This window comes from Taudactylus pleione, unplaced genomic scaffold (assembly GCF_031769625.1).
Source record: "Taudactylus pleione unplaced genomic scaffold, aTauple2 ptg000518l, whole genome shotgun sequence".
NCBI lineage: Eukaryota > Metazoa > Chordata > Amphibia > Anura > Myobatrachidae > Taudactylus > Taudactylus pleione.
In genome coordinates, this window is record NW_028284920.1 from 4,868,918 (window position 1) to 4,884,469 (window position 15,552).

Consider the following 15,552-nt stretch of genomic DNA (forward strand, 5'->3'; position numbering starts at 1 on the left):
CTAACTACAGTTTCCATTTGAAGAACAGCATTCACTACAGAAGATAGTAACACGTCACATGGAATATCCAGCACGGCATCTAATGCGTTTTTTTAGATATTGAAACCAGGTGTATTGGAAAGAATGTTATACCCTGTCAGATCTAAAATACAGCATTAGACATGATGTGCTGGCTATTCCACCTGACATGCTAACGTCTGCTATAAAGAATGCTGTTTTTCCCAATGAAAAATGTTGCTAACCACATTGGAGGACACATCGAACAATTGTAGAGCTTTATGTCGCCACCTGGTGACACGATTGTCTAGCACATCCTCTGATCCTTTTTTTATTACGCTCCTTAGAACTTGCTACAGATTGCTCTAAGTAGGCATACTTTAATTTTAACAGTCCTGTATTTAAAGTCTATGGATGAGTGAAATTTTCCTCTCATATAGGGATGAGCAAAATACATAAGCAGGAGAAAACAAAAATGGACACTTTGGAAAAACATGAACTAATTGTGTGCTGGAGACATTGCCAGGCATACACTAACAATGTGCAAGATGGCATTAACTCAATCAGTAAATAGACAAGTGGAGAAGTTGCCCATAGCAAACAAATCAGTTTCTACCTGTCATTTGATAAAATATACTTGACAAATGCTATCTAGAAAGTTTGATACATCCCCCCCACAATTTAGAGAACAAAATAATAGTGCCAAAGACAAGCTCGTCAACAATCCAAAGGAGGTTTTGTGTCCAAGATGACTAAGACTATTTGTAGCACTTAATACAGCAGAAAACCAAGTGGATAAAATTTACATAAGATTCTCATTAATTAGAAGTCTACTTCAAAAGTGCATTTCTTTTAGGAGCTGAAATGCATTTCAGCACTTCCTGTATGTAAAGAAACCAGTATGTGTTTCAAATAAAACTGTTAAGCCCAATACACAACAGAGTTGTCAAACTGCTCTCGTTTTCATTAATTATACATTCAAGAGATCTTCATGTGTTTGGATTCAGAGAATGGGCTGCTGCCGTCAGTATAGCACCGCACAGCGCAGCCTGGAGAGAGTATAAAATGAAAAGGAAAAAAATAAAATACAGTAATAAATTTAAATAAACCCAGTCCACACAGTTTTTATTTCTACTGTATCTAGAATTATTTCAACTGTGAATCAAAACTGAGAAAGGTGTGAAAGTATACGTTATACACATTAAGGCAAACAAACGTTATGTTACTGCAGTTAACATGCCATGGTTGCAGTACATCTAAATAAATGGTGCTTGAAAATGTTTTATGGACCACTGATGAAGCTGCAGAGACAGCACGGGGGGAAGGTTATGTAACCACCGGAGGGAACCGCTAAAGAGACAGCATTCATTTCTTGTATAGTATCATCTGCATTTAGCAGCTAGTGGATTAGTCACATACACACTGCAAAAAGTGCCAAGTCTATTATTTAAGGAGAGGTCCATACACGTGTTTAGCTTAAACTGATGTCAACAACTGAAATATGATTATCTGCTAAAACCCATTCATTACCCTGCTCAGGATTTAAAATGAGATTTCCCTGAATATACAGCACACAAGTGAATATTGCTAAATATTTTGGAGCAGGAGGTTTTATCTAACAGGACATAAATAAAAAGAATAAAATACTAATATATATATATATATATATATATATATATATATATATATATATATTTTTTTTTTTTTTTTTTTTACCCAGCTTAAATATGTTAAGTAAGCACTATTCTAGTTCCTCTGGCCTGGGGGGTACATAACGTCCATGTTAACATTCCGAATTTTGTATCAAACCCAGCCCAAGGTTGACCATTTAAGTTACAATACAAAACTGTAATTTCCTTTGGTACAACCCGAACTTCCCCTTTGCACAGAACAGATGCCTTTTCAGTGCTGACCTGAGAAGTGGCATCGGAATCCTTACTGCACTTCAGTTAATTTCCTCTATTTTCTAGATTAGAGGATAAACCCTCCACCACCACCCCTAGATGCTTCTGCTACAAATTAGGGATGTGCAGGCTCGCATAGGTTCGAATCTGCACGCAGAGTTAAAATTTTTCCCTCCAAAAATCGGGTCTCAGAAAGAGGCATAACGTCATCTTTCATGGACAAACATCATCTTCCATTGTCTTTTGTCCTGGAATGATGAGGTTTGTCCATGAAAGATGACGTTTTGCCTCTTTCTGAGACCCGGTTTTTGGAGGGAAAAATCCGAACTCGGCGTGCAGATTCGAAACTATCCGAGCCTGCACATACCTACTACAAATATATGTAATCCGTATCTATCATGTGCAGCAGGCATTTAGCAACGTAGAAATCCTTCCTCCTGACCATATTGGTCTCTCTCATTAAAACAAACTAACTAGAAGACAACCACCTGCCATTGTGCAGCTGATAGCCCGCTCATGCCAAGCGGTCCACAGCAGGTTATGGCACACCAATCACATGGACTATAGAACATGTTATATTGAAAACTCTGATATATTATATTGTACAGTGTGGGATCCTTGGGTCACTCCTAGCAAAAGCATCCAAAGTGTAAAGTACAACCATGGAGGTCTTCTTGATTGACGAAGCCCCTTCACCCACACAGGAAAACTGGATGAATGAAGTTACCTACATCTATATGTATATCACATGATTATTTTTATATGCATGTTCGGCCTGTTTTTAAAGAGTCTGTCTTTAACACGGCTGTTCCTTCAATAGAGACATTATAACACAAACAAATGGCACTTATTTACAGATCAGCGAAATGAGTCATTGGCCAACCTACTGTTTTGTTTTTTCAATACTCTTTTCCCAAGGGAATTAGTTCACAGGAGAAATTATCTGTACATTGTATAATTACTTGCGGTGCTACGCACTGGGCTATCCGCTGCAGCAGTAAATGAGGACTACAATAGTGGCACCGGTCTGCTAGCTACCTGCAGCTGTTGGCCAGGAGTGGTGCAGTGTAATTTACTTTAGCAGTGCTGTATGCCCAGCACCCGTACTGTGGAGGGAGACGGACAAACCATCACCAAAGATCTTTTAAACGAATGGTGAGACAATCATTCTATTGCGTACTGAACTCTGGGCCTGATTCAGCGCCGATCGCTTGCACGATGTGTATGCAAATTGTGTAGGCAGTGCTATCGCTCAGCAATGATATAGCACGCCCAGTATTTCTTAGAGAATGATCACAGTGTAGGCAGACACCCACCAGCCTGTTTTAAGATGCCCATTTGTGCACGTCATGTCCAGGAAGTGTATGCAACCATCGGTACATCGGGTAACATCAGATGTTATCGCAGCGCTTGAGGTTGACCATACCCTGCCGCAAGCACTTCAGTGTAACAACAAGCCAGGTGACGTGTACTATGATGCGGTCTTTTAACTATGCGCACCTCTAAAACACCGTTGAGATGCTCAGACACGCCTGCGTTTGCACCTCCACTCCCCCGCTTTTAATGGCCAGCCCCAGTTACCACCTACAAACGGCTTCCCCTGTCACTCACTCTGCTGGGCTGTCTATGTGCAGCAAGCTAATGCATTGTGAACTTTCGCTAAGGTATGCGCATGCACACTGCGATGCATACGCACACGCACAATGCATACACAATGCATACCATCGGCAGCAGCGAGAGTATGCATCTTAGCGAGCGGGTCTGAATCAGGCCCTCTATACTATAGGTGGTGTGACACGGAAGCCGGAATCACACTGGTAATTAACACCTCGGCTCCTTAATTAAAATAGGAACAGCTATTATTATATATCTCCCTACAATCCGCACAGACTTTGGAACGGTCAAGTAGTTCAAATTTTATATTTATTCTCATTGGAGATTTTTTTTTTTATATCTACTAAAAAAAATGTATGGTTATTCATTAGATATAAATATAAAGGATATGTGCACAAGTATTACTTACTATTTTATTAGATGTAATATATGTAAATTAAAGTTGTTTTGACATATTTTATTATAAAACTCTTTATTATAAGCCTGGCATCTTGACTGTTTACTGCCATGCCAAAATGACATATATTTACACTCATATATGGTATTAGTGCAACATCATTGTTGTAATTGTATTCTGGCTTAGTTTCTAGTTTTGGGGGCCTATTCATCATCACTTAATATTTACAACAGCAGGTGAAAATGCACATTTTCACCTGCAATTTAAAAATTAAGTGTTCGGGCCATTCACCACAAAGGTAAAACGGGAGATATCACAGATACTCTTGCGGAATGGCATGCTGTGCCCATACACTAGTATGAGGACAGAATTCTTGATTGCGGTAGCATTCGCCATCTTCAGATGGCGTTTGTTACCGCTACCCGCTCCTTCCCGGACGACGGGGCTCTTGTGCGCAGGTCATGCACGCACACTTATTTTTTGCGAGCAGTGAGAAGCTGCTCGCTGGGATAGGGGATTTTCGAATCAGCTGTCTCAGCGCCGGAGCAATGATGAATTGATCTGGTGTTTGCGGTGAGTCATTGTGTGTGTTATCGGGGTCCGTTCGGACCTTGAAAATTAACATCTGGAATACAGGTGTTGAAGCTGTCAATTATGAAATAGACATCAGTGCCTGGTTAGATTTTTTTTTTTTCACAGAGGAGCCTCGCACCCCTGGCTGAATATACAGATATGTGCCTCCTCGTCTATCCTCCATGTGTTATGAGTCGCATTACACAGGGAGCATGAGAGCTGCCGACTACCATGCGACTCGGCCGGCACCGGGCATCTTTTTCGCTGCAAATGCGTATTATTTGCAATGCGATGTGAATAAGACGCACAAGTAGACTTTGCTTATTAAAATTATATGCGGGATGTATGTTATGTGAGAGGCCTAGGCAGTACTCCAAATAGAGGCGAAAAGTCAGAAAGGTTTCGCCTGTCCAACTTTCCGCCTCATTCGCCTGTTTCAGAGGCGAAAACATTTTGTGTGCGTCCCCGCTTTGCGTCCTATACAATTCCTAAACACGCGAAAACGGAAAGCGACGAATGCGGAACAGGCGGAAAGTACTGTCAGAATTAGGGAAATCAGTCTGTACTCCAAAATAAGATGCACTAACATAGGGAATCAATGTAGATGTGTACTAATAGCCCTAATAACAGTGTTTGGGGTATTTAAGTAGTTTAAATTGCTTATTAGCGTCTTTGCAAAAGTGGTGAAGAATGGCATAAAGCAGTATTTTTGGTCAAAATAAGTAGTCCAGTCAAATTTGGGGTACTTGAAAATGGGTGCTAGCATATTTTAATGTTTCTAGAGTGAACTTTTAAAAAACTTCAAAAACGCACCTGCGGTATGTACCTGCAATCCCAAAAACACCTGACCCATCCTTGCAGACCCCAAAGAAGTCTATTTTGCTACTTTTTATGCTTGTCCCCCCACTTTTTACCCCAAAAATGAAAAAAAAATTTTGGGTGTTCTTTGGTTTTTTTTTTATTATTTCTTTTTGCCAGATTTGTCCTTTGGGGGAGTGTGCCAAGGTTCTGGGTCAATTCCCCACGTGTGCACCCCAAAATAAATATTTTGCACTTCTTTCCACCTGCTATTCTTAGGGGAATCTTTTTCGCCTATTACATTGCATTGAGTTTCTGCTTAGGCGAATTCCGGCTGGAATTGAATTTGGAGATAAGTTCCGACCAGGCGAAGAGCGGCAATAGGCAAAAAGATGCTCAGCATGAGTAAGCTCACACGAGACTAGGCGGCCGAGAACACATCTGTATATAGGGCAAAAGGTAGTATGTAGCAAAGCAATAATGACTAGGACCTAGTGTCCGATACCCTTTAAACAGGCAAAAAGAAAAAAAATTCAAGCTTCAGTCAATTATAGAAATAATATCTTAATATAACTTTAAGAACAATTCTATTGTATGGAAGACAAACTCCATTTGAAAGCATTAAGTTGCATAATAAAGTTTCATTCCCTATGAATGGGGAGGAAAGGCAATATTTTTTTACAATATTCATACATGATATAGGTAAAGGACTGGTTGCTGAGAAATATGTAATCATTTATCAGTTATACATACTTTCTTTGTTGCCAAAATGGTCAGTGTCCTTCCACATCAAGGGAATCCGAATACCTGTAGAGAGAAAGTGAAAGATTTTAGCTTTTTTGAAGATAGACCTGTTTGCTGGGCTACAGGCTACTCTGTAAAGCAGCAATATCTACAATGTAGGGGTGATATCTCCCTGAAGAGCTCTCAAGAGGATGAAATGCATAGGGTTACAATCACAGGTTGAGTCTCCCATAACCAAAATTCTTGGGACCAGGGGTATTTTGGATAATGGAATATTCCGTATTTTGGAATAATTGCATACCATATGAAATATCCTGGGAATAGGACACAATGCATTTGTGTGTTATATACACCTTATACACACAGCCTGCAGGTAATTTTATAAATTTTATACAATATTTTCAATAATTTTGTGGCTCAAACAAAGTTTGTGTACAGAAATGAAATTCATTTATGTTTCATATACGCCTTATACACACAGCCTGAAGGTAATTGAATACAATATCTTTAATAATTTGTGCCTTAGACAAAGTTTGTGTACATTGAGCCATCAAAAATCAAAGGTTTCATTATCTCAGGTCATGCAAAAAAAAATTCTGCATTTCGGAATATTTGGATATGGGAGACTCAACCTGTATTGCCATCTTGGACACTACTGTTAACTACCTCATCTTAATTTTGCCCCCTAAAATACTGGCTCATAAAATGGATTACCACAACACAAAACTGTATAATTGTACCGGATTTATCAAAGTAATGATGCCGGGATTGCCCTTGCGAAAAATCAGTGTCCCAGCGTAGACACCAAGTTTTCCATGATCATCAATGCTGTGCAGCTTTTCGTGTTGTCGCCCACATCACTTTCATTTAGCTTAGTCCGCGCATGCGTCAGTCAAAAAATGTATAACTCTATACTAAAATAAAACAATGATGGTAACTAATTTATTCCATTTAATTCATTTACATTTAAAGTATAAATACGAGTGCTGACGGAAAAGTAATGAGACTGATTATTTTATTCAGAATCAGATGACACCACAGGATCTCAACATTTTTCCATTATCAAAGTAGAGTCCATAACATTCAATAATTTTTTTGCAGCGTTTCAACAATTATTCAAAGACATGCAGGCGACAGTTTTGAGATTATACTTTTAGTTTTTTAGCGTGACATTTTTTACTTCATCATCTGTTGAGAATTTCTTTCCGTGCAGTTGTTTTTTCAGGAGGGTGTTCCAGTGCTGTCCCATACAGCAGCAATATGTGGTCGGGCATAGTCTTGGAGCAAAAACCACTGTTTCTTCACCAAATGTGGTCTTTTTTTCCTCACGGCTCCGCGCAAACGGGTTTTCAGGACGTTTGCATAGTAGTCCCCATTGTCTGTCCACGGGGAACCCAGTGATGTAGGATCATACCATGTGCATCATAGAACAGCAGAAGCATGACTTCACACAAAAAATTCTGTGATTCCTTTGGTGTGTAGAGGTGAATTCACTCATTTCCATACACTGGACTGCTGTTTGGATTCCAGGTCATAGCGACGAATCCAGGATTCGTCACACGTTACAATTGATGTCAGGAAATAGGGTATCCTCTCCGACATTTGAATGGTGTTCTTGCACGATTCAACTCGTCGTCGCATCTGCATTTCGAAGCTTGCTAAAAATGATATTATTAACGACTCCATTGACACTAGTAAAGAGATTGAAACTTACACATGGGAAAAGAGTGGAATAAAGCAAATGTTTTCCAAGAAACAACTTATAAATATGACCCTTTATCACATCATACCAGCGATGTGCGGTCAGGTGAGGCAGAGCCGTTCCCGTCATACTTCGGTATACTCCACAGTTTTTTTTACTATAAAAATCATAAGAAAATTTAAAAGAAAAATATTATACATTTATTCAATGTATTATTCTAATCATTTTTATAGTCAAAACTCTGGAGTACAAAGTGTATGGCAGGTGAGGCACTGCCTCCTCTGTCTACCTTTTCCGCACAACCCTTTTCCAGCACTATATACTGCTGCACTTTTGTATACTGCCCACATGTACCCTTGGAATCATATATATATATATGTGTAAATCTGGCTCTGATACTAGCCAGTGCCTCCCCAGCCATGTACCTCACCTCACACCACTGCATCATACCTGTAGTACAAAAGAAGAGATATGGTAAGAACTTACCTTTGTTATCTCTGTTTCTACGAAGTCCATAGGGTCCACAGGGTTGACCTTGGGGTATAGCTGGATCTGGATCCATGGGCACCACGCAGTTAAAGCTTTAGCTGCTCCCAGGATGCACTTGGGTCCGTCCTCCTCTATACCCCGCCCCCGGCCACAGCACCTCAGTTGGTAAGCAGCCAAGGCCGGAGGAGGAGACTAAACAGAGAGAAGGAAGACTGGAACACACAAGAAACCATACTCACAGAAATGGGAGACGGAAAACCGGTGACCAGCCACACAGCCCATTTGAAGCCAGGTGCGTCAGGGCGGGCGCCCTGTGGACCCTATGGACTTCGTAGAAACAGAGATAACAAAGGTAAGTTCTTACCATATCTCTTGTTTTCTACTTCAGGGTCCATAGGGGGTCCACAGGGTTGACCTTGGGGATGTCCCAAAGCAGTACAACTAAGGGCGGGGACGCTCCTGTGCTGAAAGGAGTACCCGGCGCCCAAAGGATGCATCCTGAGAGGCAAAGGTGTCAAACGCATAGAACCTCAAAAACGTTTGAATTGAAGACCAAGTGGCCGCCTTACACAGCTGAACAGCAGAAGCGCCACGTCTAGCAGCCCAAGAGGGACCCACAGAACGAGTGGAATGAGCCTTAACAGAGGCTGGCACAGGTAAGCCCTCCTGTGCATAAGCCTCACAAATAACGGAACGAAGCCAACGGGCTAACGTTTGTTTGTTGGCAGGCCAACCCCTCTTGTGAAAACCAAAGAGGATAAACAAGGAATCAGACTTCCTAACCGAAGCCGTCCGGTCTACATAAATTCTAAGTGCCCGGACCACATCTAAGGAAGTCTCACCAGCTGAAAGATCAGGGGACTGAAAAGCTGGCACAACAAGTTCCTGATTAATATGGAACTTCGAGACCACTTTGGGCAAAAACTCAGGACGAGTGCGGAGCACCGCTCTGTCCTGGTGAAAAATCAGGAAAGGAGGGCGACAGGAAAGCGCCCCCAATTCAGACACCCTCCTGGCCGAAGCAATTGCCAGGAGAAAAACCGTCTTAAATGTCAGCCACTTGAGCTCCACCGCCTCAAGAGGCTCAAACGGAGGACCCTGCAGGACCCGTAGCACCACCGCCAAGTCCCAAGGAGCCACAGGAGGCACAAAGGGAGGCTGGATCCTGAGAACACCTTGGAAAAAGGTGTGAACGTCTGGTAGTATTGCAATCCGCCGTTGAAACCACACGGACAAGGCGGACACATGAACCTTCAGAGATGCAAGGCGTAAGCCGAGATCCAATCCTGACTGAAGAAATTCCAAGATCCTAGAAACTCGGAACACCTGAGGATCATAATGTCTGGACTCACACCACTGAAAGTAAGTGTGCCACACTCTGTGATAAATCCGTGCTGAAGCAGGCTTGCGTGCCCTGAGCATGGTACCAATAACCGAACTGGAGAAGCCCCGAGACCTCAAGACGGCTGTCTCAAGAGCCACGCCGTCAAAGACAGCCGACCCAGATCCGGGTAAAGGCAGGGCCCCTGAGACAACAGGTCCCGACGCTGAGGAAGAGGGTACGGAGCGTCGATGGAGAGGCTCCTGAGATCGGAGTACCAAGGACGTCTGGGCCACGCCGGAGCTACCAGCACGAGCATGCCGCCGTCCTGCTTGAATTTCCGCAGAACCCGAGGAAGCAGGGATATCGGAGGAAACAGATACGCCAGGTGAAACGTCCATTTCACCGACAGCGCGTCCACCAGACTTGCACCTGCGTCTCTTGTCCTTGACCCGTAAACGGGCAACTTGTGATTGTGACGGGAGGCCATCAAGTCCAGCTCCGGCAGTCCCCACCTGTCCACGAGTAGCTGAAACACCTCTGGGTGAAGCGACCATTCCCCGGGATGCACGTCGTGACGGCTGAGGAAGTCCGCCTCCCAATTGAGGACTCCGGGGATGAAGACCGCCGAGATCGCTGGAATGTGACCCTCCGCCCAAGTCAGGATACGAGACACCTCCGACATCGCTGCCTGACTGCGAGTTCCGCCTTGGTGATTGATATACGCCACCGTGGTGGCGTTGTCGGACTGCACCTGTACCGCCCTTCCGTGAAGAGCGGGGCCGGACGACTGCAGGGCCCTGAATACTGCCCGCAGTTCCAGGATGTTGATGGGGAGAAGTGCTTCTTCTGCTGACCAACGACCCTGAAGCGACAAAGAGCCGGTCACTGCCCCCCAACCCCGGAGACTGGCATCCGTCGTGAGCAGGACCCAGTCCGGGATCCAAAATGGGCGCCCCTCGACCAGATGAGCTGTCTGAAGCCACCAAGCCAAAGATAGCCGAACGTCCGGAGACAACACCAGCACCTGAGAGCGGATCCGGTGAGGTAACCCGTTCCATTCTGATAGAATCAGCCCCTGCAGGGGCCGGGAATGGAACTGGGCAAATTCCACCATGTCGAATGTCGACACCATGGACCCCAGAACTCTCATAGCCGAATGGACCGACAGGCGGCAACGGCTCAGGCAACTGCGTATCCGCAGCTGTAGGGAGGCGACCTTCTCCGGAGTCAGGAAGATCCTTTGCTGACGCGAATCCAGCAGGGCTCCCAAATGAACCATCCGCTGTGATGGAATCAGGGAGGACTTTTTCCAATTTATCAACCACCCGTGGGCTTGCAGGCAAGCGATCGTCAGGTGGAGATGTTGAAGCAGTACCTCCGGGGAGCTCGCCAGCAACAGGAGATGGTCCAGGTACGGCAGCAGCCGTACATTCTGGTTCCGAAGATGTGCGGCCATGACCGCCATAATCTTCGTGAACACCCTCGGTGCCGTGGAGAGACCAAAGGGTAGCGCCCGGAACTGATAGTGGTGTTGAAGGATAGCGAACCTCAGATACCGCTGGTGTGAAGATGCTTTCGGAACATGGAGGTAGGCGTCCTGGATGTCCAGGGACACCATGTAATCCCCCGGTTCCATCGCCAGAATGATGGAACGTAACGTTTCCATCCTGAACTTGGGAACTCTGAGGAATTTGTTCAGAGACTTCAAGTTGAGGATAGGGCGATGAGAACCATTGGGTTTCTGCACCAGAAACAGAGACGAATAATACCCCGTCCCTCGTTGTGATAGAGGAACGGGAACAATGACCCCTGCTTTCAGCAAGGACTCTATAGCCTCCTGAACCTGTAACGCCTTGGTCTTGTCCTGAGAAGGACTTGTGCAGAAAAACTGGTGGGGTGGTCTGTGCCGAAAAGACAGGGCGTACCCCTGGGAGACCACTTCTCGAACCCAGGCATCCGTGGTGGTATTGTGCCAGCACTGGGCAAATAGAAGAAGTCGGCCTCCCACTCTGAGGTCCCCCAGAGGGAGGCCCGTCCCATCAGGCCGCAGGTTTATCTTCCTGCTTGGAAGAAGGGCGCCGAGCACTCCAGGCTTGCTTCTTGGGTTTAGAGGCCGTCTTACTCGCAGACTGTCTCGGGAAGGACTGACCTTTCGCCTTACCCTGAACCCGAAAGGAACGAAAAGCCGAACTCCGAACCTTAGCAGGCAGTGCCGCCGAAGGGAGGAAGGCCGACTTGGATTTAGCCAGGGTGTCCACTATTTTGTCCAAGTCCGGACCAAATAGCAATTCCCCATTGAAAGGTAAGGCCTCCAGACCTTTCTTTGAATCAGAGTCCGCTCTCCAGGACCGCAACCATAAGGATCGGCGGGCAGACACCGCTGCAGCCGATACCCGCGAGGTCAGCAGACTAGCATCTAAAGAAGCTTCTCCAATGTAAGAAGCAGCGTTTCTCATTTGTCCCAACAACGCCCGCTGGACATCCGGAGCGTCGTCCGGGAAGGTATCTTCCAATGCATTGGCCCACCCCTCAATGGCCTTGGCCACCCAGGAGATGGCCATGGACGGTCGGGCCACCGCCCCGGAGAGGGAGTAAATAGACTTTAAGCAAGTCTCAACTTTCCTGTCCGTGGGATCCTTCAGCGAGGATATCGACGGTAATGGTAAGGTGGCGCCCCGAGTTAAACGGGTGACATGGGAATCCACCGCCGGTGGAGTTTCCCATTTTTTACAATGTGCCTCAGGGAAGGGGTAATTAGAAGCCAACCGCTTCTGAGGAAGGAATCTCTTACTGGGCGCCTGCCAAGCTACCGCCATATGATCCGTCAACTGATCCGACAGGGGAAACACCGCAGAAGCCACCTTAGTTTTTTTGAAACTAGGAAACTTCGATTTAGGAACCGGTGCCTCATCCTCTATAAGAAGAATAGCTCGCACCGCCCTAACTAGTGCTCGCACATTAATGGACGACTTGGTATCCATTTCCTGGACCGAGGCGTCCGAGTCAGTGTCATCAGGGACCTCCCCATCATCTGAGGAACCCTCTGAGTCCGATACCTGAGCAGCCCGTGTCATGAGTGGGCGTTTTGAAATCCTAGAAGGCATGTCAGTCTGCAACATTGACTGAAAAGCCGAGGAAGCGGCCGCCAAATTTTGCACGGAGTTGGAGAGCACATCCACCCAGGGTGGAGGAGTCACCATAGGGGCCTGAAAAGGTACCACAGGCTGTTGCGGCACAGGGGAAGCCTGCATATACATAGGCAACCCTGCATAGGGACCCACCGACTGAGACCCAGGAGGACTCCGCAATAACTGCGGGACACCCGGGGAATGGGGGATGGTCGGCTGGGACAACGACCTAGTAGGGAGAGCAGTCGGGACCGACAGACGGTCCGCAATAGACACCAGCACTTGAGAAAACATCGCCCACGGTGGTTCCTGCGCCAGAGAAGGTCTGGATGGGCCAGGAGCCACCTGGCATCGACTACACAGGCCATCCTGTGACAAATCCTCCCTATCTACTCCTGCAGAACAGCGTCCGCAGGAGGCCAACACCGGAGCCACTGAGCGCTCAACCTCCTCGTCTGACATGACAGAATATATCATATATCTGGCACCAGGGTAGAAGTAAAACGCACTCACCGGTGTGCTGAACAACAGCCCACAATATGGCACTGAGTAGCACACAACTGTATGTGACGGACCTCACAAATACGTGATCTATATAAGTGAGGTCAGTAGAAACGCCCCTCCCCCACACACCTGTAGGGCTTGTAGGAGAAGTAAAGGGATAGGTATAAGCTGACAGTAAGTAGAAAATAAGCACAGACAGGCAGCACTAGCAAAAGTCACATACCATGCAGGAAGATATACTCACTGCACCTTTCCACTACAATCAACCTGCCCAGATTCAGTGTCTGGGAGGGCTATAGTGCTGTGTACGCTGTCCTTAATCAGGGGAGAGGTACACAGGGGGACCGGTCCGCGTGCTCCCTGAAGATCTGCGCTGCCACTGTGAGAAAATGGCCGCTGGAGACCTCAGAGGAGGAGTGGCCGAGTAGCTGCAGCTCAGCGACGCCAGACTCCGTGCTGAAAGGCGCGCTGAGCTGAGGGGAGGAGCCGCTGACAGGGAAGGCTTCCTCCCCTGGCTAGCATATTAACCCCAGGGCTTGCCGGCATCCCGCTTGCCATATATCCCTGGTGGTCTAGTGGTCCCACGGGTTATTCCTCCTCAGAGGGGGAGCCCGCCGCCACCGCTAGCGGCCCCCGGTCTGTCCCCTAGGACCGGGGGCAAAGGACTGCATCTGCAGGCAAAACCCGCGAGCCGCCGCTAATCGGCGACTCGCGGCTTACCTTGTCCCCGGCGACTCCGGCAGCAGTCCAGGGAGGGACCCAGAGTCCGGCTAGTACGGACTCTGGCCTCCCGCCGCGATCCCCAGTGCAGTACTGGCGTCGCGTGGCGCCAGCGGGGAAGGAGAGCGGCAGCGTGGGCGTCTGCATAGACAGCCCGTCGCTGCCACACTAGAGCCTCTGTTTTAAAATAAAAATCTAACAGGCTCTTTTTTTTTTTTTTCAAAAAATAGAAAGCTTTTGGGGGCTGCTCCTGCAGCCCCCCTGCGCAGGTGACCCGACTCCGGCCGGGCACCAACTCAAACTGAGGTGCTGTGGCCGGGGGCGGGGTATAGAGGAGGACGGACCCAAGTGCATCCTGGGAGCAGCTAAAGCTTTAACTGCGTGGTGCCCATGGATCCAGATCCAGCTATACCCCAAGGTCAACCCTGTGGACCCCCTATGGACCCTGAAGTAGAAATAGGTGACTTTGAATCCAGCTGCTACCCTTTTGTTTATTAGAGGTGTTTGATTTATTTACTTGTTAATTATATTACACACTTTTCCTAATTGTACATCTGTCTGTATTACTTAATACATTGGGTTGAGCATTTGGGCACAACCAATATCTTCTACAAAACAGAGGAGCAACTGCAAGTCCCGTGGTGGTCATTTCAGGAGAGGCTAGAAGAGTGGAGGTAATATGAAAGATCTCCATTAGAAAACTGCTGGCTGCTTATATTAACCTTCACCCACCCACTCCAATTAACCACCTTACAGCCTGTGGAACAAGTATATGAATCACTAATTGGTAGAAGTCTTCACAATAATTAAAGTGCAGGAATACACTGACCAACATTTTCACCTCCAAAATATAGGAGGTAAGAACATACATCACTATAGTAAGGCACAACATTACTAAGGTCCAAGACCGCATGGCAGACCATGAGCGGAGCACCTCAAAGATGGATAGCTAATTATGTGGAATTAAAGCCTGGGGTATAGAAGCACAGAAAAGAAAAGAAAAAGCAAAAAAGGGTTAGAATTAGATTTCAGGGCAGATGCGTTTTATTATAAAATCACTCAAAATAATACACAGATGTCTCCTCACAAACTAATCCTCATACTCCTATCCATTTTGCATCATATGGGACGTGACGCTTGGCACACCTTAGAGCAAGGACGGGGAACCTCAGGCCTGGGGGCCGTATAAAGCCAGCGGAATCATTTGGTCTGGCCCTCAGAGCATTTTTCTGCTTGCCTCAATGGCACCTTGCAGCCAGAATCTATGCAGCAGTGCCGCCAGGAGAGCGTCCTTAGGACACTTCAGATGGTCACACCGCTGCCCTTACAGCTCCACGGAGCATCCTCAGGATGATCCGGGCATTGCTGTAATCACCGGCGATTGTGGCCTAGCTCCCGTGTGACTTTACACGGAGGCAGCGTGGCATGCACCAGGCCCTCGAATAATATTATATATATCAAAATGGCCCTCGGCAGAAAAAAGGTTCCCCACCCCTGCCTTAGAGGCTCCGCCACGGGTAAACTATTCCTGTTCTTGTGCACTTTTGCCTGAATTTTGCATCTCAGTCATATGCAAATTTGCTTACAGTGTACTAGGTACTTCTGATTAGTATTTTTGAGCAAAGGCATTGTTAGAAAGACGCAGATTAAGCATAACG

General features: G+C 46.3%; 1 protein-coding gene across 5 annotated transcripts in view; it reads right to left on the minus strand.

Moving 5' to 3' along the window:
• The window catches only part of RTKN2 (rhotekin 2), a 157,524-nt gene that overhangs the window by 53,972 nt on the left and 88,000 nt on the right, over positions 1–15,552 (minus strand). For 4 of the 5 annotated variants that reach the window (XM_088450479.1, XM_088450480.1, XM_088450477.1 and 1 more), the window contains one exon: positions 6,037–6,090. The exons of the other annotated variant lie outside the window; for it this stretch is intronic. In XM_088450479.1, the coding sequence (XP_088306605.1) occupies positions 6,037–6,090 (54 nt within the window). The remainder of the gene's footprint in view (positions 1–6,036; positions 6,091–15,552) is intronic. 5 annotated transcript variants of the gene reach the window in all.